The sequence below is a fragment of the Amphiura filiformis genome, chromosome 6 (assembly GCF_039555335.1).
Source record: "Amphiura filiformis chromosome 6, Afil_fr2py, whole genome shotgun sequence".
In the NCBI taxonomy this organism is placed as follows: domain Eukaryota; kingdom Metazoa; phylum Echinodermata; class Ophiuroidea; order Amphilepidida; family Amphiuridae; genus Amphiura; species Amphiura filiformis.
Genome location: NC_092633.1, coordinates 38,851,086 through 38,875,056, shown reverse-complemented (window position 1 = coordinate 38,875,056; position 23,971 = coordinate 38,851,086). Strand labels below are relative to the sequence as shown.

Below are 23,971 nucleotides of genomic sequence, written 5' to 3'. Positions count from 1 at the left end.
AATCGGAATCAACTGAAATTTTGGGTATAAGCTTTTTTTTTGGATTTCTACTGAAAAATGTCATAAAAAGAGGATGCCAGGATCACGAAATACTCTTTAAGTCAGTCACTATTTAATGAAGTTGCTGAAAAAAAAAATAAAAAAACATTGTCTTTTTCTTTCATTTTTGTCAGGGGTATAGCTCTGCCCCCCCCGGCTACGCTACTGACCCAAAAAAAATAGACCCCCACCCTCACGTCTGCTCAAAATTTCTGGATCCCATCTTGTTTTCCCCTTTTTCTCCCCTCATGGTTCAAGAAAAAAAATGCAGATTTCCTCTCAACACCACACACCCCAATAACCCCCTCTTAAAATTCCCACTCCCCTCTTTTGGTCAATCTCAGCTAAACTTGTTCCTGTAGGAGCAGGCCTGCATGCAACCGGTACGCCTCTCCCAGTCAATGAGCCGAATGATCAATTGTAATCGTATCATGAAGTGAAAAATGCACATCATCTTGTATGTGGTCTGAATCGTTTTCTTACTATCGTTTTACTTCGTATTACGTGCATTGAATATCCAGTATGTTGACTTTCCAGTTTTAGGTGCTCCGCGCACTTTGAAGTCTATCATCAATGCCAAAATTGCCAAATATGCATACACGCCGTGTTGCCCAAATAACTGCCACATTTATTATAACTCCCCCTATTCTATATCATCACCGCGATCGTCTTTCACATAAAATCAAACTTGTCAGACAGAATAAATGAGTAATGAAATGAGTAATAAATAAATAAATAAATAAATAAATAAATAAATAAATAAATAAATAAATAAATAAATAAATAAATAAATAAATAAATAAATAAATAAATAAATAAATAAAAATAAATAAATAAATAAATAAATAAATAAATAAATAAATAAATAAATAAATAATTACATTGATTTCACGACTAAATACAATTCAATACACATTTTTTTTTACTTTCCAAGACATTTAGCATTTTATTATAGTGATTGATCCATCACTCTTGTGTAGAAACTCTTAATTGTGTAGAAACATGCAAAGACAACTATATTTTAATATATTTTATTCAATTAAAACATGAGCTTAATATACCAGTACCTTTTGTATGGTAATGCTAAGTTTCAAGTTTTAAAATAGAACTTCCAAAAAGGTTAAATGTAGATTTTTGAAAATAATCCAAGTTTTTAAGCACAGTATAATATGTTTTTTGAGGGGAGGGGGGGGGACACATCAAATTGCACTTTGAATACGAGGAATGTCCTTCTGATCATCATAATTTTTTTTTTTTTAATTTGCGATATAATACAAATTTTATGGCAAATTATTAAAAATTTATATTCCACATATTCAAAATGCAATTTGGTGTGTCTGATGTGCGAGATATTTTTAATATTTAAAAGTCATGGCGTGAAGTGTATTCAACTTTTGATATGATATTGTGATGGTTAATCAATATTGAATTAATGATATCTAAATCGTTTTGTTGTAGGCCTACCATCTGCGATTCAATTTCTACATGTAACCTTTTTATGGGATACAAGGTACTTATAAAAGAATGCTTTCATCTGCCACAACTCACTGGATTAGGGAACAAACCAAAAGATCGATGACGTCCTATAAACGAAACTAGTTTCGTTTAGGGGGGAGGGGGTAAAAATACTCGATTACGTTTGTACAAAAACATCGGTCTGAAGAATGTGCCATTATTATTATTATGTCAAAATGTTCAACATTTCATTATTACGTTTCTGGCAGGGGAGGGAGGGAAACGAAACTCGGCTGAGAAACTGATGGCTTTAAACTAATTACGTTTATAGGAGGCGTCATCGATCTTTTGGTTTGTTCCTTAATAAATATACTGATGGCTTTATCCATTATCACAAACATATTGAAATATGTTAATATTTTTAACCACATGGTGTATATTTCTAAAATGATAAAATTACCATCATTTAAACTTGCATTTTTTACCTGATGGCATTGCCTCCCCTAGAAAATCCTGGCTATGCCACTGCTTGGTATTGTCATGTACTTGTTCTTAAAATGGATCATTGAAATTCTTCAAGAAAGTATGTATCTCAGATATTCATACTTTAAATGCATGCGACATGCACCATGAATTAGGGGTAAAATTTGATATGCTCAATTTGACAAATAATAAACATGCTTACATGTAAAAATAGCAAATTTGCAACTTGTTAATATACTGGGTACTATAGAATGGAAAATGAAATTGCCAACAAATTTATTGCATACAGGGTGTATCAAAATGATTGGTACCCATCAGCTTTGTTGTCTAATGAAACGGCTGTTTCTTCCACATTTAACATAAGATCCTCTTGATATGACTACAACCTATAGTTTTATGACCTTTTATATATAACATAATCTACAAATCAAGGTGGACGTTATAATGAATTTTGATGTGGAGGTGTTCGGGGCGGTGTTGGCCATGGGTACCAATCATTTCGATACACCCTGTATAATCTATGCTGAATGTATGGTACAAGAAGAAAAGAAAATTAGCTCATTATTTTTTGCTTCATTGTGCCACATAAGGCCAAAAAATTAATTGTTTGGTTGCCCTTCCAAGACAATAATTTGGAGAGTCGGTAGTCAATCCTTTTTTTTCTTCTTTTTTTTTCATGGGCTCTTCCTACATTTTTCTCCATTTTGAAAAGGCTAGTATCGACAAATGCTTGATCATTTTATGGTAAAGAATTGTGCAATTTTGGACTGAATTTAAATGGAAATACTTCTTGTTTTTAATCAAATATGCATTTAATAAATAAAATGAGTGAATAACATAATGAAATGTCCTTGATACTGTTCAAATTTAAGGTTTCTTCTAAAAAAGTGATTTGGGAAAAAACAACCCAAGATTTCTAATTTTTTCGGTCGGTCGCTGAGGGCAACCAAACATAATTTTTTTGGGCTAATGAGATGTAATGGGAGGACAACACCTTATTGACTGTATATTATTTTATTTTTAAAAGTTGCTTGTTTACAAATTAGTTGTTACATTCAATATACATGTAGAATGCTTTTTGTCCTAAACTTTAAACTATAACCTTAAACAGGGTGTAGAATATAGATAAGCATAATACTTTTTACAATTCCCCAATCATCCTTTGTTTTTACACACAAATAAAATCTCTAAATGATTAAATATACTTTTATACTGTTTAAGTCATACAGTAGATATATTTTTATTTACATATACATGTACAGTAACTAGACACATATTTCAGTGCACAAAATTTTTTTGTAATGTTCTGTGAAATACCTCAAATATTCACCCATTGCACGGATCCACAAAGTGTGTGCTCCGTGTACACCTGTCAAACACATGCTGTAATTACCATGTAAGCTTTGCAAAAGCATTCTGGCACATTGCTGGAAAAGCATGAGAAACAAAAATGCACATTTTGCACATGCGTTTGCCCCGGGGCATTTGCAGGGAGAACCTCATTTTGGTAGCAAGATGACGGATCCGTGCAAAGGGCGAATAGGCCACTGTGTTGTAATTTCATTCTGTTAACCAGAACACAATACAAATTTGACAATACTTCTGCTAAACAACTTATTCTGCAAGAAATTTTTGTATAAATACATGTTGCCAGTAGTTTCAAGTGGTATAAAAATCTCAACTATTTTTTACAAAGCGGGGAGATGAGGCTGTGTATCACGAAATGCCCCTTTTAATTCTTGCAAATGATTTATCTAAAATTAAAATAAATATTATTCATGCCATCATTATAGATAGCAAATACAGACAGCGGTGTACCGGAGGTATCAATATTTACACTCAATGGGCTATTCCAGTTGAAATCCACACTACCCCTGTGGAAAATTTTGGAAATATCTTCCACAGGGGGGTGGGGGTATGTTTTTCAAATGTAATCGGTCAGGGTTAATCATTTTGAAACCCATACTCCCCATGTAGTATGGCTTTACCTATATCCTCCACAACTGGAGTGAGTGTTTCAAATGGAAGATATTGTCTATTCTATTCTAAACTCATACTCCCTCCGCTGAAGACTTTAGCTAAATCTTCCACAGGGGTAGTGTGAATTTTAAATGGAATAGCCCAATGTAGTAAACATAGTGCAATAACACTTTACTACCAATGAGACATCCCATCAGCAGCTCACAAATATCAGATCAGCTTCTATTGGAATATTAAGCATCGGAATGTCAAGGGAAACCCACATCGATCAAGCATTTTCAAGATTTCATGATGATGATGATGAATTGCCTCATCTCAGCAAGTTATCATGTTGTGATATTACTCAGAAATCTGGTTACAATAAAAGAGCTTTAAGGGATTGGATATCAACATTTGCACAGTATTTTTTGTGGGACATTCACATCAGACATATCGAATTGCATTCTGAATGAGGACTGTCCTGATGATATCTAGAAATATTGATTTTTTGAAATTGGTGATATAAAATATATTTTATGGTAAATTATTAAAAATGTATATTTTTCATATTTAACAGTCCTCAAAGTAAATAAATCTATATGTACTTAAAGTGTGTATGTAGCTGGGAGGAAAAGCCAACAATCATTTTGACCTTTCCTATTGAAGGTAAACATTTTTTTCCCCAAAAGACCTAAATTTTGGGAAAAAATCCCAGCTACATACACTTTAAGTATATATCATTACAGGGTCTTAGCTAGCCACCCGTCTGGCCGTCATTTTAGACGGCCAGTTTGCTCCTGGGATGGGCAAAATGAATGCCTTTGACAGATGCTATATTATAAATTGTTTGTTTTGAGAAGCTAATTAACCTTTTTAGTAGACCCAATTTGTAGTACAAGGCCATATCAGCACATATTTGAACTCTTTGACCCCCAATGGGCTATAAATGTCTGGGAAATGTTTTAAAGGTCAAATTAGGACAGGCAATTTTATTCAAATGACGGGCAACCCTCAATTTCTAGCTAAGACCCTGATATCATTTGATTTATAAATTTACTTTGAGGACTGTTAAATATCAAGAATATAAATTTTAAATAATTTGCCATAAAATTTGTATTATATTGTGAATTAAAAAAAAAAGATCATTTGATATCAGAAGGACATTCTTCGTATTCAGAATGCAATTCGATATTGCTCTCAGGTCCCACAAAAAATATTACTGTGCAAAAGTGGGTGACCGACCCCTTAATACTATTTTTTGCTACAACTTTTAGCTTAACAAATTTGTTTTTTAATCTCTTATGAGACCTTATATATGTTACATGTACAGCACACACAGATGTAGAAAGGTTGCAGAAGTGATTTGTGATGACAAAGAACAAGCTCAGAAACTATTGATTTCTAACATTCAGATTGTGACAATTCACCCATTGCATGGTTCCGCCACATGAGAAGGAGAGCTTCGATCTGGCAGCATGCATGAATGGGAATTGAACCAGTCACATAACATTGTGTCAAGTTATGGAATTCTTCCTTTCATGTCATGCCAGTTTGAGGCTCTTCTTCCTTCCTTCCTTAAAAGTGCAAGCTCACATAAGTGAGAATAGACGCACTACGTCTTGCATCATGGCAGAATCATGCAATAGATGAATTGCAAATTACAAAGCATGTGACCTGTTTCGGAGTAATAATTTGATTAAAACATGTACACAAAGATCAGTATATACTGATATTAGCAAAAATACATGTTATGAAAGAGCATTTTGTACACAAGTCATATTTCTACCCATGCAAACATTTAAGTGACCTTTTCAGTGTAAATTCCATAAGCCTTTGCTGGTAGACCTGATGTTGTCACAGCTTTGAAATGCATAAAGTTTTATTCAGATTTCCTTTGACAGCTCAACCATCGTGTATACGTGCGCGACGTCATTGGACCTTGTACAAATAATATGCGCTGGATGGCTAGCAGTACGCTTAATTTGTGAAAGGAAATCTGAATAAACCTTTAGTAAGGCCGTATGCAGACTCCGAGTATTAGACGTGACGTCAAATGGTAACATTTCAGATCTATCCGCAAAGGCTTATGGGATTTACCGAAAAGGTCAAGTCCAGAGGTTCAACTGAGGAACAAAAGCATCCTGTGCCATCCACATCCATATTTGTCCCTTTGCTACAAGGCAATACCATATCTGATGAGAAGAATGATAATGAGTATATACAGTTGCTCATCTGTATAATTAATTTGTTTGAGAGATTTCTTATGAGACATGACAATTTACCAGTACATCAAATACAATTTGTTTGTCCCAACACATAATGGCGTACGTGAAGGACAAAATGTGTTTCCGAGCAAAACGTTTTTGAAAGATATGCTACTAGTAATAGTCGATATTCCTCAACTGTTTAATATCTCTCAGTGGCCCGATTCCATTTGAAAGTTTAAGGTTCAAATTATTAAACTGTATCTTTAATAGTTAACTAGGATTAACTATTATACATGTAGGATAATAGCTAGCTCTAAACCTATACCCCACTATGTGATACAAAAAATTTAGAAAATCACTCTATGCCACTATGTGGTGCAACAGACAAATTTAGGTAAAAAGAAGAATCCCATCTACAGCTCTTACCTTCTCTCCAATCTGGTCTTAGCATATGCATTTATGATTTCCCAACAAACACAAGTATGTTTATAAAACATAGTTCTATTTTCTAAATGTTTTATTGGACTCTCAAAGATTAAAAAATGTTTTAAACATTTTCTATAAAAAATAACTAAATTTAGTAAATTAATGTAAGATATAATGTTGTTAACTTGCTACTTTCTAAAATATTTGTGATAAAACAAAAGAAATTACTATATTCAAAATGCTTTTTACCAACATTTGAAAATGTTTTGATAATAGTATGATTTCTATAGCCTTTTTAGAACCAGATTTTTTTTGCAACATTTGTCTACTTTTTTGAAAAGTACAAAACATATTGTTTTTAGGGTTGATTTACATGAATTCATGTATGTGACATTTAATATATTATTATGCATACATGTACTATATATCCTTAATAAGATTAAAGCATGAGAATATACAAATCAGGGTTACAATTTAGTGAATGTTCTTTTAGATATATCCCAATAATCTTGCTGGTGAGTACTCTGTACACTTGTTGGCAAGTTATAAGGTGGGCGAACACTTGGGATGTTTGTGAAGCCTCCTGGTATAGGTATTTGCTGATGTGGATGCAATGATGGAAAAGGTGGCAATACAGGCTGCTGTTCACTCGTAGACAGAATAACTGATGGATGAGTAGCAAGGGTTACTAAAGGTTTGATATCTGCATGAGCTACAAGATTTGGGTCTTCTGGACTTGCAATTTCAATTGGCTTTATATCCTGATATTGACTTGGTCCAGCTACAGATGATGGCATTTCTTTATCTGCTTCTTGAATGGTCGCACCAGGTTGCCTCTGCACATTATCAGACAAGTCAATATCAACTGGCTGTAAGCCAAGTTCACGGCAATCACTTTCCGTCGCTGTAGCTAGAAAAGATGCAAACTCCTTCGAGTGTTCCTCAGTTTTATCTTCATCAGCTGCATCTCCTCCTTCAATTGTTTCTGCAATGCTAGCAGTAATGAACGTCTTAACAGTCTCCTCGTCAACTTCTTTGCACTTTGGTATTGGAATCTTCCACATATCTATTCCATGGGCAGATTTCTTGTGACTTTTCAGACTGACGTTGTGAGTGAAGGCTGAAGGACACAAATCACATTTGTAAGGTTTCTCTCCCGTGTGAATTCTGATATGACCTCTTAAATTTGACTCATTGTTAAATCCTTTACCGCAGTATGTACAAATCAACGGCTTGGCTTCCACATGAATCAGCCTGTGCCGGCTCAGATGGTAGTGAGTTTTAAAGCCTTTACCGCAAGTATCACATTGGTGAGGCCGCGCTGCGGAATGGAACCTCATGTGGCTTTTCAAAGCATCCGCAACTGGAAAGGACTTTCCGCATATCTTGCATACGATCTTCACGCCCCTTGCTTTGGCATCATGTATGTTCATATGCAGCTTCCATGATTCAAGAGAATTGAGAACTTTCCCACATATATGACATACCGTCGGTCTTCTATTTCTATCATGGAGCCTTCTATGTTCATCTTTGCTTTTCATTATTTCATTACAGGCAAGACAGCGGAACAGAACAGTGGAATCTCTTTCTAGTTTGAATACCCTAGAATTAAAATTGAACCTTTTAGCTTTATTCCCTTCCGTTACTTCCTTTGCCTCTGTTTTCTCAGTTCCTTCATGTGTTTTCTCAGTTCCTTCATGTGTTTTCTCAGTTCCTTCATGTGTTTTCTCAGTTCCTTCATGTGTTTTCTCAGTTTCTTCATGTGTTTTCTCAGTTCCTTTATGTGATTTCTCCACATCCTCAGAGAGAGCTTTTTTATGTTCTGCATTATAGTGATCCTCTAACTCGTACAGTAATTCTTTCCTGGTCGAACAGTATTTGCACTCAAAGACTTTGCTGGCTTTGGAATATCTGCCCCAGTTCCTGTCAAAAGTTGGGAAAAGATTTATTGTATTTTACAATAAAATAATGGCATTGTAACTCAAAGAACAAGAACATACTGATAAATGTACATGGCTTGCAATGTTATAAAATGTATTCACAATTCAGTACATGTACTATTTAAATTAATATATTTACCACATGGAGTTGAATACTTAAAAACCTTTTCTTTAATAATAAAATGGCCATATTTCAAATCACAGTTTCTTAATTGTGAATTAACCTTTTCGGTAAATCTCATTATAAGCCTTAGTTGGTAGACCTGAGATGTTGTCATGTCGATGCGCACATACTGCTCATTGGAGGAACAACTCTTCACGTTTTTAAGATCTTCTCTCAGAAAATACAATTGTCTCAAGTATAGGGCAAATGCCATGGAGATTCAGTTTTAAGGTCTTAAAATTCAAATAATACATGTATGCCACATAATGCACATTGACTTCATAATGGCAAGTCGAAGTCTCTTAAAAACATAACACAACAAAGCAACAGCTGGACCTGATTGATTCTTGCAACATGGAAATTTTGTGAGACTGAAATAAAAAAATTCCCGTCCTCAGTCCAATTGATTGCCATAGGGATTCTTGTTGAAGTCAGATGTGGGTGGGTGTTGGGGTTAAAATAATATATTGTATTGACAATGTGCAACCTTTCACATGTCTAATGTGAATTTTGAAAAAAATATGGAAAAAGCAACTTGGAACACCAAACATTTTAAAAACTTTAACATCAGACAAAATACAAAGTTTAAATTAACCTATATGCATATATTATGAAACCAAGGACTGTTTAGGGCCCACCTATTCACCAAAATTACATCTGTAAGTAAGTGCATTATTATGCAAGAATGTGCATGATTTACTTCTAGAGGTTCTTCAAATGAATATTCTACTCTCACAGATTCAGATTCTAATATAATTTGGCAATGATCAGCATGAACATACAATTTCGTGGTATCATACATGCAGTAAATGCCAGTTTAACTAAGCTTACTCATTTGTGTCACTTTTTCATTTTTATTCAGGTGGGTTTTATTAGGCACAATATCCAGCATATTTATAACAATTAAGGCTAATAAATATTTGAAACTATTTATCAGATCAACATTGATATTTACATTAAAAATAAATATTATATTGTGCTCAATATTACCATTATTAATGATGTTATTATATTTCCGGTATACATTGTTCACAATATCTATATTCTCAGAAAAAAATGTGTTCAAACACATACTCTAAATCCCATGGTTCTTCTTATTATACATGTAATACGCATGCTAATAATATATCATGTACGTGTCACTAGAAACTAAGAATTATAATAGTGTTGCCTGAACTTGCCTCAATAATGTTCATCTTTCATATACCTGTACCTTCCCCTTTCTCTACCAATCAATGTTGTGCAACAACATTGTAATGGTAGTATTATATAGGGGACCATTTCCAATTAAGTCTTAAAATATTCGACCAATTTTGTCTGAAATTATAGATAAAATAACACTCTACTATAAATATCATATGTTTCTTACATGTATACAAACAAGATCACTTCTCTCAAAGATACACTATCCTGATACATTATACATTACATGTAGCAAAAGATTCACATAAAATGCAAATCTCTAATCATAACATGACAATCTATAGTCCATTTGGCTTCCTCAAGAGCGTAACTTTAGTGCATGCACCAGTGTGCGTATATTAAGCATGCACATTGGCTGAAAGAACTGGAGTGTTTACAAAAGCTGTACATCTGTAAAAACATGCGTGAAGTAATACTGACAAAGTACTGACGTCACTCTTTTGAAAAAGCCAAATGGGCAATTACAATTTATAGCAATAGGCTAAATCCCCTTTTTAGCCATCTTCAAACACTATGTAGCCTTTAATTTGCAACTATAGTTCTTCAATTAAGCATGGCCAAATGGAGTTCAGCAGAGTGAACAGGGCGATAATACATTCGCTTCCGACGCTTGGCATATAATATGAAATTAGATTTCAATAATATGTACAAAATGTGCGGTAGATCCATTACCATAAATACAGAGCATTTTGTCAATATCGCACGCAATAGTCTAAAAACATCAGTTCAAAGGTCAAAACCACTTTCAACAATGAATATTTTTAAATATTCATTGTTGAAAGTAACACTTTCTGTTAGCCATAATGTATGATTTCTATTACAGTTTAATTTTGTTATTCTTTACTCGAAATGCTGATATAATATAAGTAATAAAAAAATGCCAGGTTTCTGTCCATTTTAAACCAAAATAACAAGATAAAGTGAAAGAAACCCCACTGGCTATTTTTTAAATAATGGAGTCCTATGTGGGACTAATAATGTGTGAATTATGTTGCTCTGTGCCTGACCTGTGTAAGTTGGGATATGTGTAAACACTAGAATTATTAATATGCCAAGAGGATCAGGTTTAAAAAATAGTGCATATTATAAGATCCTACATTATGGCTTTAATGATCACTTTGACACTTTCCACTGTAGTTTGCATAGGGTGCTTGCACGGAAGGTCATTAGTTCAAATCATCCTCCAGACAAGCTCCAGAAGACATGCAAATGCATGGAGTACAATACCAATCACCTGTTTGATCAAAGTAATTCTTTTGTACTCCATGCATTTGCATATCTTCTAGAGCGTGTCTAGAGGATGATTTGAACTAATGACCTTTCGTGCAAGCACTCTATAGACAAAATTATACTAGACAACACTTTAGTGTTATAATTTAGTAAATGTCCTCTTATGTATATCCCAATAATCTTGCTGGTGAGCACTTGTTGGCATGTTAAGAGGCGGGCCTCTCTGATGAATACTTTGGAGGTTTGTGAAGTCACCTGGCGTAGATATTTGCTGATGTGGATGCAATGATGGAAAAGGTGGCAATACAGGCTGCTGTTCACTTGTAGACAGAATAACTGATGGATGAGTGGCAGGGGTTACTAAAGGTTTGTTATCTGCATGAGCTACAAGATTTGTGTCCTCTGGAGTTGCAGTAGGCTCAATAGCATCATACTGACTTGGACCAACCATTGATGGCGCTTCCTTCGCATGTTCTTGAACAGTCACATCTTGTTGCTTACAAACATTACCTGATTCATCAGCAGTATCAGCTTGCTGTGTGCCAAGTTTAAGGCATTCACTTTCAGGGAAATTCACTGCAGCAAACTCCTCAGGGTCTTTGTCAGCTGCTTCTACTCCTTCAATTGTTCCTGCAATGCTAGCCGTAACTAACGTCTTGACAGTTTCCTCATCAACTTCTGTGCCTTTTTGCTCTGAAAGCTTCCACATATCTATTCCATGGGCAGATTTCTTGTGACTTTTCAGACTGACGTTGTGAGTGAAGGCCAAAGGACATATATCACATTTGTAAGGTTTCTCTCCTGTGTGAATTCTAATATGACCTCTTAAATTTGAATCATTGTTGAATCCTTTGCCACAGAACGAACAAATCAATGGCTTGGCTTCAACATGAATTAGTTTATGCCTACTCAGATGGGTGTTAGTTTTATAGCTTTTCCCACAAGTATCACATTGGTGAGATCGAGCTTTGGAATGGAATTTCATGTGTTTGTTCAGAGAGTCCACAATTGGAAATGATTTGCCGCATATCTTACAGATGATCTTCACACCCTGTGCTTTGGCATCATGCCTGCTCATATGTAGCTTCCATGACTCAAGAGAACTAAGAACGTTCCCACATACATGACAAACCATTGGTCTTCTATTCCTATCATGGCGTCGCCTATGTTCGTATCTATGCTTCATTATTTCATCACAGGCAAGACAGCGGAACACAATTTTGGCATCTCTCTCTAACTTGAATACTTTAGAATTAAAATTGCACCCTTTAGCTTTATTCCCTTTCTTCACTTCCTTTGTCTCTGTTTTCTCAGTTCCTTCACATGATTTCTCCACATCTTCAGAAGTTGTTGCAGTTTCTTTATGTTCTGCATTATAGTGATCTTTTAACTCGTACAGTAAATCTCGCCTAGTCAAACAGTATTTGCACTCAAAGACTTTGCTGGCTTTGGAATATCTGCCCGAGTTCCTGTCAAAAGTTGGGAAAAGATTTATTTCATTTAAGGTTTAATGTTTTTTGACAGTAACCCAAGTACATAAACATACATTGTCTTGCTTGAAATGTTATAGAGTTGGATATTCTTTGAAAATAGTTTCTTCAATTTCACCGCAGCCCATACATGTATTTCAACACATTTGTGACATGACCTGATCAAGTCAGGCCAAAGTAGGAAATTTTGACAATTGTGTTGTATTGTTACCATTTACCAGCTTCCACAGTACTTAAGCTTTCTGATGTTAAAATCTGTTAGTCTCTAGCATATTTGGTTGCAAATTTATTAACGTTTTATAAGTCTATTTGCTTAACCCCATGAGAACTACTTGCCGATTGGTCGAAATGAATATTGTGTCCAATTTTGAACCAATCAAGGAGGTTATTAATAAGATCATCTGCAAAGGCAAATTTGATCATAAATAGTTATATTTGGAAATTGAAATGAGCATTTCAATTTATCAACCAAGTCAGAAATGTTGTTTGATGACCAGTAGTGTCCAGGGGGTTAAGGTTTTTGCATGATTGTATTTATATTTGACAATATCTCAAGTTTCATTATTGCTGACTTTGGCAGATGTCGCATTTACATAAAATACCATAAACCTGTTGTCAAGTAGTAATGTTTGTCAGATTTTTGTTCAAAATGAATTCATTTGCATTAAAAACCTTTTGGAGGAACAACCCTTCAATTGTCTATAAAAAAAAAAGATTCTTCCTTCAAAATTCATATAAATGGTGAAAGGTAGCACATTGACTTTATAGGATGAATGTGTGAGAAAATATTGGACAAAAATGAAAACCAAACCAAAATGGAATAACATACACACACAAACCCAGACAGACAGAAGGAATACACTATCACAAGAGTCCCTTCATGGCCAATTAAAGTCCCTTGATGGCCAATATAAAGCCAGAGGGATAAAACTGTCTATTTATGCCCTGACCTCAAGGACGTACATCAGGTAAATCATACCCTATTCATTACTTATTGTGATGTAAGAGTAAGATATGGTACTTACTTTTTGCCTGGTTTCTTTTTGGTTCCCTCTGTTTCATTTCCTGCTTTGCCTTGGGCTGCTTTGGGGCTATCAGTGCCATCTTTTCTTGGTCTTCTTTTTCCCTGCTTCTTTGTTGATTTCTATGTGTATAATCATAATAATTTCAGCAACTTAATAACTAAGCAACTTACAAAATAAACAGACACAAGTCCAGTGTATAACAGTTTGCTGAAAATCAGTGAAACCAACTGTCAACTCTAGCAGAAGATCTCCTAGAAACACTGATTTCAGCATCTCACACATGGCTCTGAAATTATCTGGGAAAATAACCTGCTGAGTGCAGTTGAAGTTTTAATCTTTCTACTTCTTACAAGTTAGTGAGTTTTGCAAGCCTTCACATATCCTGCAAATGAATGGTTCCATTTCAAACATTTAACTAATTCTTGTACATTGAGATATAGTTTCATTGTTGAGGATAATTTGCATTTCATTATTGGGTCTTGTCTGAGCACCCTGTTTATAGGCACTGCCTGCTTATACGCAATTCATATAGCACAATCATTTTTGTGATTTCAGCCTACCTTTTTTGGTTTTACAGGTGTTTCTGTGCTTGTTGTGGAAGAACTTTCACTAACTTTTCTTCTCCTAGTTTGTCTAATGGGTCGTTTTGACTTTGATGTCTCCACTTCATCATCTTCGGGATTATAATCTTCATCTGGGTCATAGTCATCATCCTTTGGATCGTCAAGACCCAAGCCATACATGTCAAAATCCACTTCCACTTCCTCCTCATCATCATCCTCTTCTTCGTCTGCGTCTTCCTCTTCCTCTTCTTCCTCTTGAAGTATGTGTCGAACCTGTGCTTGTTTTCTTCTAGACTTTCTTTGTCTTGATGTTTTATCTTCCCTCCAGCCTCCAAGTGCTTTGATTTCTTGTAGAACCTCCCAACCTTCTTCTGAAACATGCTGCAAACATAGTGTTGCGTAGAGAGGAGGTGGAGCAAGTTTTGCTTGATCAGACCAGACTAGGAAGTTACCACCAATTAAGTCATAGCTGCAAATGAAATTCAATATCTAAATGTCAAAATTTTATTGGCCGATTGGCGGCACCAGAAATATTTTCATGGGGGGTGGGCAAGGGTGACTGTTTGGGGAGTGCCAAGTGGGCTTATTTTCTGATTTTGCTTTATCTTGACAGGGGAAATGCCCAACATCAGGGGTGTGAGTGACCACAGATAAAAAAATCTGAAAAAATCTGAAAAAGTCTGAAATTTGGCAAGCTCCTATACTTTTGTACAGAGAAAGTGTAGAAAAAGAGATAAATATCAAGATCAAAAAATCTGAATTCAGATTTTAATCTGAACTCTCACACCCCTGCAACATTGGGGGAAATGCTTATCTGGCTTCCCCAGTGCTGCCACTGCAAGATGTGTAGCCAAGGAAAAGTGCTTTGTGTGTTTAAAAATTTATTATCAATATGCAAATAACCAGACATAATACTATACAGCACAAAGGCAATATATGCAAATAAGCTTGTTATATACAAAACTACAGCACAAAATGAAGTCATACATGTATATATATTTGTGAATATTCTGAATCATCCAGGTAATTTTTATAGATCAAGTAAAATTAAATATTAAACTGTTCAACTGTTCATCTGGACTTACTGTTTTGAGCTGACTACATGTACAGCAACAAGTCTCATCCGAGACCATTAGGCCTGAAGACGGATCTCAGATGAGACCAGATGAAGTTTAATATCTAATTTTACTTAACTCTATCATCCTACCAAGTTAGAAGTTTTAAATTGGTTATTCACTGTAGAAGTAGTGATGTACATGTAACAGGATTTATTACCATAACAATGGGTTACACTATGTTTTAAAGGAAATGTCCGGCAATCACAACATTATGTCTTATATGTTGGAAAAGTAATTATCAAGCACAAACTACATGGTTTTATTTAAAACAAACTCATATTAACCATAAAAACGAATAAAAACAGCAATCTGTCAACATGCGATATTCAAAATTCCAGCACCGAAATTTTCTAGAGCAATGACGTCATGGTTATTTGTGCTCATTTGTCGTCAGGCTTCATCGAATTATTAGGACATCATTGCTCTAGACAATTTCGGCGCGGGAAGTTTTGAATATCGTGTGTTGAGAGATCGATGTTTTTATTTGTTTTAATGGTTAATATGACTTTGTTTTAAATAAAACCCTGTGATTCGTGCTTGATAATTATTTTTCTAACATATAAGACATAATGTTGTGATTGCCGGACACTTCCTTTAAAATGTATTGCACTGCACTAGATGTTATGCCATTCCTCTGCATTGCACATAGATTATCAAAGAACAGGGATTAGAATAGAATTATGATCCAGGTCTTTATAAAGACCTGGATCGAAATTCTATTGAATTTTCACATCATGCTGAATCTGCACCTGTAAGAGCGGTACTGTAGTCAATCTATCATTGCACACATGATACACAGGTGATGATGAGTGCATCCTGCTTTATATAGTGTGGGGCAATACACTGTAAATTCAAATATAGTGTTAATCATGTTACATCCCTACTTGTATTGCAAAATTGCCTGTAGGGTTCAAAGTGGATAAATGTAATTTAAGGCAAAATATATGACACAAAACTTAAAGCTATGGAGCACATCAGGTCATCACTCACCACGTACTCTATCACACTAAGTTGAAATTTATCAGTTATTGCAGTTAAGTTGCAGAGTGGGTTTTTGGATTACATCTTATCAGAGATCTGACCAACCATCTACGCCATAACATTTCACATGACAAATAAGCTCCACTCGCTTTTTTTTTTTTTTCATTTTGAGAAAAAGTACAAAATATGGTTCAGGCATAAACATGTATGTTTTAATACACTATACATCTTTGAACAAGAACAAATGATAATGAGACCAATTAAAAGGACTAATCAGAAACGATTAGGGTGATTACATAACTGATGCATGTGCAGGGTTGTAGCTAGGATATATAATTTTTAGTGCTGGGTGGCATTTGATGAAAATCTTGATATTTGGCAATTTGTTGTCAACATTTACCAAATTGTTGACTAATTCAATAAAATTGTGCAATTTTAGACTCGGAGTAGTTGGCCCCAGTGCTAAAATTGCAGCTGAGTGGTGGGCTCCAAAACTGCTGCCCACCACTGCCCACTAGTTATACTGTAGCTGCAACCCTGTGCATGTGACTTTCAGTGACTTTGGCCTGTGACTTACATGTAGGCAAAAATCAGAGCAAAATCTCCAGACAAACAGCTGAGTTTAGACTATGCCATAGTCGAATTTTATTAAAAATATGTTATTATTAGTCATGATGAACCCATTTCGTTGAACTCAAAATTATACTGATGTTTATTAAAATTAAAGTATTCAATAGTAAAATGGTCATAAAGAGTTAAAAATATCGTACGATTAGTGACAATAAAAGTAATTGAATGCAACATTATCTTGCATAATTATAACGGCTCACTTTAATACTGAACAATTCTGATTTTGGAATCTACCAGTTTATTGATAGCGAACCCCAAATTTCAACTATGAACTTTGAATTGTAAGCAGAACCCCCCTGGACTTTGCTCTCTAAAACACACTGTCAAGCATACTTGTTTATCAGTCCATTAACCACAAGTATGCGCTAGATGTTTGATGAGAGATTAACTTTCGCGTCAACACAAAAGCGCCGCAAATACCACAGACAGTTGTTTACGGTGTAGTTAATGGTAATGGCGCGGGCCCAGACGATTTAAACCATAGCGAGGTATGGGCGACCAATCACAAGGCAGATCCATTTAAGATGCATTACATCATGCCCAATTTTAGTTAGGCCAGAAATTGGCCTAACTCTCCATAGAGTCCCGTGTTAAAAATATTAACCGCAAGGCAATGTCAGTAGTCCACTTGGGAAGCTAACAAACAGAGGGAGTAGGGTGACTGATCAGATATGAAAATCTATCAATTGTGCACACATTAATTAAATCAGAGTTTTAAGCTTAAATACAATATCCAGAGTATGCACAATGGGCAAGTGGACTACGGGGTAGTCTAAGCTGAGTTATACAATTATGGTGTTAAAATGAACAACTCGCCATTTGTCACCTGTAAAAATTGCCTAACTTATCCCAAACTCTTCTTTATGATTAGTCAATTTCAATGCCATTATTACAGCAGGTGTACATGCTAATAGAGACATGATAGGCAAGAACTCAATTTGGCTGAAAAGTGAGTAATAGGCAATTATCGTAGCAGGGTGACAACATTGTTGTGGGGGAAAAAACGAACTTACCAGTCCAGTAGCATTCTTGCTACTTCCATATCATCATACAAATCATGTGCTGTCTTCACATTGTCCCATCTCACAAACTCATCACGAATCTGAAAAGCTGATACACTTTCTTGTTTGATGTCTTCATCAAGTTCCTTCTTTTTCCTGGGCATGTTAATTTGCTTTGGCCTAAAATCAAAATAGACAAAGGTGGTATGGAAATTTAATCAAATATAAATATAGCAGACTTCTTTTCAAGTACCTTCCACCTGTATAATATAATTCAGGTTGGTGGTCTGATTTTACATGGTGTTTTGTACTTTATAAAATGGGACAAACCAAATCCCGGCACATCACACACAATTATTCTGTACTAAGTAATCGTGCTAGCTAGTCAGTCTACATGTAGCGAGTATAAGCTAAATTTGATAATGGTCCATACCATGCCAGTTCCTTCTTTTTTCAACAGCAGCGGGTCATGGTTTTCACTTGTATAGCTATAGTAAGTTCAGTTGAAGTATGCAAATGACAGGTAACCGATTCAGTATTTCATGATGACTGAGTACAACAAGAATGCCGAGGAATTAAAGCTTTGAGTGATGCTAAGCTGTTCAAAGTAGTCGTCACATATAAAGTAAATCAACTAAATGGGGCCTACAAATCATGTAAAAGTTTTATTGCAATACATTTATAAGTACATTGAAAATGGTTAATTGCAATCTTTGTTTTTGATTTTAAAAAATCAAATCAAATTTTAATGCGGAAAAGCTGTAACAAATATATACCGGTAATGACATCTTCTTCATCAGACCGCAAACGTAACCGAGTATTTTTACCCCCCCCCCCAAACGAAAAGTTTTGTTTATAGGACGTCATCGCTCTTTTGGTTTGTTCCCTTAGACCATGAGGTAATCAATTATTGGTACTTGTTTAGCATGGCTCAGTGACTATCTGCTCATTTTGAGAATCAGAATGATTGTGTTGTAATGTTGATTGCATTTAACATTAAGTTTATCAACTGATATTCCTTGTATTTGAGTTGTCAATTGCTGCAGAACTGTATGTATGTGTGTGTCTGAGGGCTAATGACACACATTCGATAAATGTAGGTATGAAAGGTGAATTCAAATTTGCCATCAAATCACATCATTTTATATATCAAATTAAAGCCCTTGAGTAAAGAAAGCCAAAACTGAAAACCGTTTTGTCATAGCACTTTCCATAGCAAAGTTATCTTGTCAAAGATTGACTTTCATCAAAAATATTCAGCCAACATTTAATGCATCAATTAAAAAACAAAACAGCATACATGCACATGTAGTCTCATGATAGTGCAGCTTTTCTATGTGGAACTGCTTATCACAATCCCTCTAAAATTCCATGTGTGATTTTCTCATCACAAAAATAAATCATATATTTAGGTCAAGTGAAGTATAGACAACATATTTATGTAGGTTTCCTTGACAAATCTGTTCTTTAAAATCTCTATGCAAATAAGTATTGTGTTTGGGCCCCGGTTTAGGCCAATTTGGCTGACTAGCAAACATGTTAAAACGAAGGTTTGCCTTTCATATGGCATGTACATGATGTATGGATAGGTCAAACAGCTTATCCCCTGGACAACCACTATATTTTACATTTGTACCTTTAAAATCATGATTTATAAAATATAAATAAATAAATAAAACTTAACATTAATTTATGACCTGTTTATGTTTGATTGTAATTTGTATCCTTCAGAGAGATCTATGGATCACTGCTATTGTCAAAGACAAGAGATAAAAAGAATTTATCATGTCTGACGTCATCTGTCAATCAAACTCGAGAAAACGGTTTGTTTACAAGTGTCGTGATGATGACTTGCTGGACGCGGCGGTATAACCGGGCCCCTAATTGTTAATTTTGCACCTTCAAACATAAAAACCATCTCAAAAGTTAGGTCTTTATAGTAGGAAACTTTCTTTCGCGAAGGCACCATGTCAACAATGCCTAGAAAAGTTGCTTTTTGCCTTGTAAAAGTACTTAATTTTTCACCATTTTATGCTATTTCTTTTCTCCGATCGGCACCAGATAAATTGGCCTTCCTTTTACGCGCTACTAACCTGTGTAAACCAATCAAGGATCGTAAATTGACACTTGACATCAGACGCGATAAATCTCTGTCTTTCATTTAATACTAGCACATAGTATTTGATGTCCACTTGTTCAGCATGTCCAGTTCTGAATATTTTTAATTAACCTTTTCACTGAGTTACCCAATGGTACCAGTGCTTGACAGGGGTAGCGCTAGGTTTTTAAACAAGGGGTCAAAAATGTTAAATTTTATGGAATTATAGGGATCCAAAACAATAGAAATAAAGGGTTAAAATGACCCTTTAGCAACCTCTATATGGTAATTTTGTGCGCCAAAAGCTAAAAGAATGCGCCTATGACCCCATGGCGCAAGTTCTAGCGCTACCCCTGGGTACAAAAAATATTACACACTGAAAAATGACATAAACGTCACCCATATGTACTGAAGTAAGCATAACTTTTATTCCTTACATTTTAAGTGTAATGTATACAAGTTACATTTTTGAAAAGCTTATACTACAAGGATGTTAGATATGGCAAAAAGAGATCCAAATATTCAGGGTGGGTAAAATTCCTATAGGGTGTAACATAAAAAAAAATACATATTTTGTAATTTTGCTATACCTGGGTCATCTTTTTCTCCCAAAATGTGCAAGTCAAAACAGATGTGGATATTGAAAGATAGGACAATGGCCCACACAAAATAATAAAGTGGGCGACTGTTGGTGTTCTGTGTTGAACATACAGGGTGGTCAAATTCGCCTATATTTTTTGATGCAAAAAAATTATTTTGAAGAACTTCTTTATTCAAGTAGCAGTCCTATATTTCATCAGTGAAAGTGTAAATTAGAAAGACAAATACATAGGTCATGGGTTTCTGCCCACAGTTATACTCAAATATTAAGTATGCAGGGTGATCAACATATTATACAGGGTGATCTGTACATGTTTGACTCATTAGTACGAAATTCATCAAAATCAAACAGGTTTAATGTAGTAAGTGTAGTTATGGAATATACGAACTTAATTTTCTTCTATTAAATGGCCCTTTGTACACTGTTAAGTACATTATTTGTCATCTCTATGCAAAATGGTACTATACAGGGTGACTTTAAATGGTATATTATTAGGTGGATATTCAGCACATTTAATGTCTTCATGGTCTTGAACCTGAAGTACAAATTTATTTTTTCGGGGGGACAACCAAAATGTGTTGAGGACAACCAGAATTTATGCTAGTTTAGTTGTAGACCTGACCTCGCCCTCGGGCAGCGGTCGAATTCGACGGTATCGCATCGCAAAATGCGATGCAATTTCCATCAATGCTATGCACTTTTCCAAAATGCATAGCTAAAAGTGCTATATACATAAATTTGAGCTAAATTCCACGTCGTATTTACCTCAAAAGTGCCCTAACGCATCCTCCGAAAGGGCAGAAATTTGCCCTTTTTGGACTCATTTAACTCTCTTGTTTTTGGCATTTTGACACAAAGCACGTGGGGATATCCCTCAAGCTAGCAATTTAATAGCCCCAGGTAATTTTGGTAGTTCCTGAATCTGTCAAGCTCTTGCAATCAACGGCTATCAGCAAAAAACCTGACCTCTGACCGTTGCTAGGAGATGTTTTCAAGTAGTTTCAAGACCCCCTGAAGCTGTTATACCAACTGCGCATAAAAAATTGTTTATATGTTTACTGAGCATTGGTTTCAAAATACCCACTTTATGTCGCGATAATGAGCTCATGAATAATTAATGAGGGAAATGTCAATGGTGATATTACACAGTCAGTCATAAATTTTAACTTCTTGAAAACAATCGTGAATTCATTGATGATAAATAAATGATGAACACATATAACCTGTATTTTCTTGGATACTATTTGATATTTTATCAGCAACAAGGTGAGTTTGGGAAATGTGTGTGATGCGCGAATACAATATTGGCGGCAGTGATAGCCGAGATTTGATGACAATGACAGAAGTTATAGATTCGCTACGCAAACACAATATTGCATCGCCACATGCTACACTTTTTTTACTGCGATGCAAAATTTGGAAACTGCTATGCAAACATGTGTTTTGCATAGCACAAAACGCTATGCAAAAAAATTGACTGAATTCGAACCCTGCCCTCGGGACAACCTCCATATTTTCCATATTTCGGACACATGCATCCGCACGTCGCACTGACACTCACACTGTTGTCAATTTTAATATTTTGATTTTTGTGACTAATGAAAACAGTTTACACAGGAGACACCCTATCCCTATGGCACTTCCCACAACCTGGGAACAAGTCCTCAAATGTTTGAATTTTATAGTTACTACAACTGCATGACTGTGAAATAATGAACATGATGCATGCATGTAGGTATGCCAGGCAAACACAAATTTGCTAGTCAGCCAAATTCGCCGACAATGTCAATGCATTTTTACATAGAAATTTAAAACAACTGGCCGAAGAAAGAAACCTACATAAATATGTTTTCTATACTTCACTTGACCCAAATATATGATTTTTTATGGTGATAAGTCACTGCACGACATGGAATTTTAGAGGATTTTGATAGCAGTTCCATTAAAAAAAGCTGCTATCATCATGAGATTAAGATCTAGAAACACCCCGAAATGCCGTTTTGGGGAATTTTGCTAGCTGAATCTTTTTGACATTGTTTGATGAAAGTCAATCTTTGACAAGATGTAACTTTGCTACGGAAAGTGCTATGAAAAAAAGGTTTTCAGTTTTGGCTTTGTTTACTCAAGGGCTTTAATTTGATATATAAAATGATGCAGTTTGATGGCAAATTTGAATTCACCTAGCATACCTAATGCATGTATAGGGACAGGCACATCTGAGCGAGGGCGCTATTTATTTTACTTGATAATAAAGCCCTATGTAAATCTGTGCCATTTTGTGCCACTGAAAACACCATTTTTGGAGAAAATGATGAATAAAACCAAAATTAATCTGTTTCAGATGCTCAGTCTAGTTTGCATTGACAGCAGATTCAATGATTTAGCGTTTAGGAAGCAGAATGCAACATTGACTTCACTTTTGAATATTTTTTTCTGTGAGATATGCCTTGGTGAAAATCACGGTTTTGGTCAAAAAAGGGGTCAGAAAGGGGCATTTTTGGGAAAAATTCTATTTTGACCCAAAATTCATCTTCTGACAAAAGGGAAACATGGTTTGACAAAAACTTTCATCCTTTTCACATAACAATTCCAGTTCACTTATTTGCTGGGAGAAAGCACTTTTTTGTTATCGCCTTGGGAAAAATCATTGTTTTTGCCTAAAATGGGCCCAAAATGGCAAAATTTGACCATTTTTACCACCTTAAAATTTGAATTTTCATACAAATTTCACAGATGTGTTGAAAATGATAACATACATAATATTCAACAAAAATTAGATTAAATTACAGTGAAAACAAAAAATTGACAGGGGGCACAAAAATTATCAAGTCCCCCACGCACTCCTATGGCAAGTCTTATCAGAGAAAATGGCCCAATAAGGCAACCAATGACAATGTTCCGACAGTAATTTTGTCATAACTTCACTTACTGACTTAGCAATACAGTAGAAGATTGGTTTTGGTGTCAAATTGTTTCTGAGAAGTTCTCTCTTCCAATAAATAACAATTCATGTTAATAGAATTAATTTGAAATTTTTATGCCTGTCCCTAGCATGTACATGTATGACTATGATCATGATGAACATGATGAAGATGAAGTAAGCTTAACTATTATAAGCTTACTATTTAAATAAAATATATATGTATTAAGATCCCGATTTTCTTACTTTTGTTAAAAGACACAAAGTTCGTAATAATTTCGACACTAATACATACTTGATAAACAATATCTGGATGCTTTTTCACGGGAAAAACTGTATTTTTTTTCAGTCACACAGAACAAACTTCTTTTTCTATTGAGTAGAGACAGCCCGTCGCCTATTAAAAAAGCGCACCACCACGCAGGTCAATTCGGGTCAA

General features: G+C 35.1%; 1 protein-coding gene across 3 annotated transcripts; it reads right to left on the bottom strand.

The window, feature by feature from the left end:
• Positions 1-1,858: 1,858 nt before the first annotated feature.
• Positions 1,859-23,925, bottom strand: LOC140155399 (uncharacterized). 3 transcript variants are annotated; one of them, XM_072178240.1, is made up of 5 exons: positions 23,828-23,925; positions 17,926-18,093; positions 14,181-14,652; positions 13,621-13,739; positions 1,859-8,492 (listed from the first exon to the last, which is right to left on the bottom strand). In XM_072178240.1, exons 2-5 carry the CDS (start codon positions 18,075-18,077, stop codon positions 7,037-7,039), a joined length of 2,199 nt encoding a protein of 732 aa, XP_072034341.1. In that variant the 5' UTR covers positions 18,078-18,093; positions 23,828-23,925; the 3' UTR covers positions 1,859-7,036. The 3 variants fall into 3 exon arrangements, with proteins under 3 accessions (XP_072034341.1, XP_072034342.1, XP_072034343.1); XM_072178241.1 differs by having other exon boundaries at positions 23,779-23,919; XM_072178242.1 differs by lacking the exon at positions 1,859-8,492 and adding an exon at positions 8,499-12,574.
• Between the last annotated feature and the right edge of the window lie 46 nt (positions 23,926-23,971).

Excerpts from the sequence above, each read along its gene's own strand:
- LOC140155399 (XM_072178240.1), bottom strand. The coding sequence starts at position 18,077 with ATGCCCAGGAAAAAGAAGGAACTTGATGAAGACATCAAACAAGAAAGT. Across the intron at positions 14,653-17,925 it reads GCAAGAATGCTACTGGACTG|CTATGACTTAATTGGTGGTA; the intron begins GTAAGTTCGTTT and ends TTTCATTTGCAG. Across the intron at positions 8,493-13,620 it reads AAAAAGAAACCAGGCAAAAA|GAACTGGGGCAGATATTCCA; the intron begins GTAAGTACCATA and ends AACTTTTGACAG.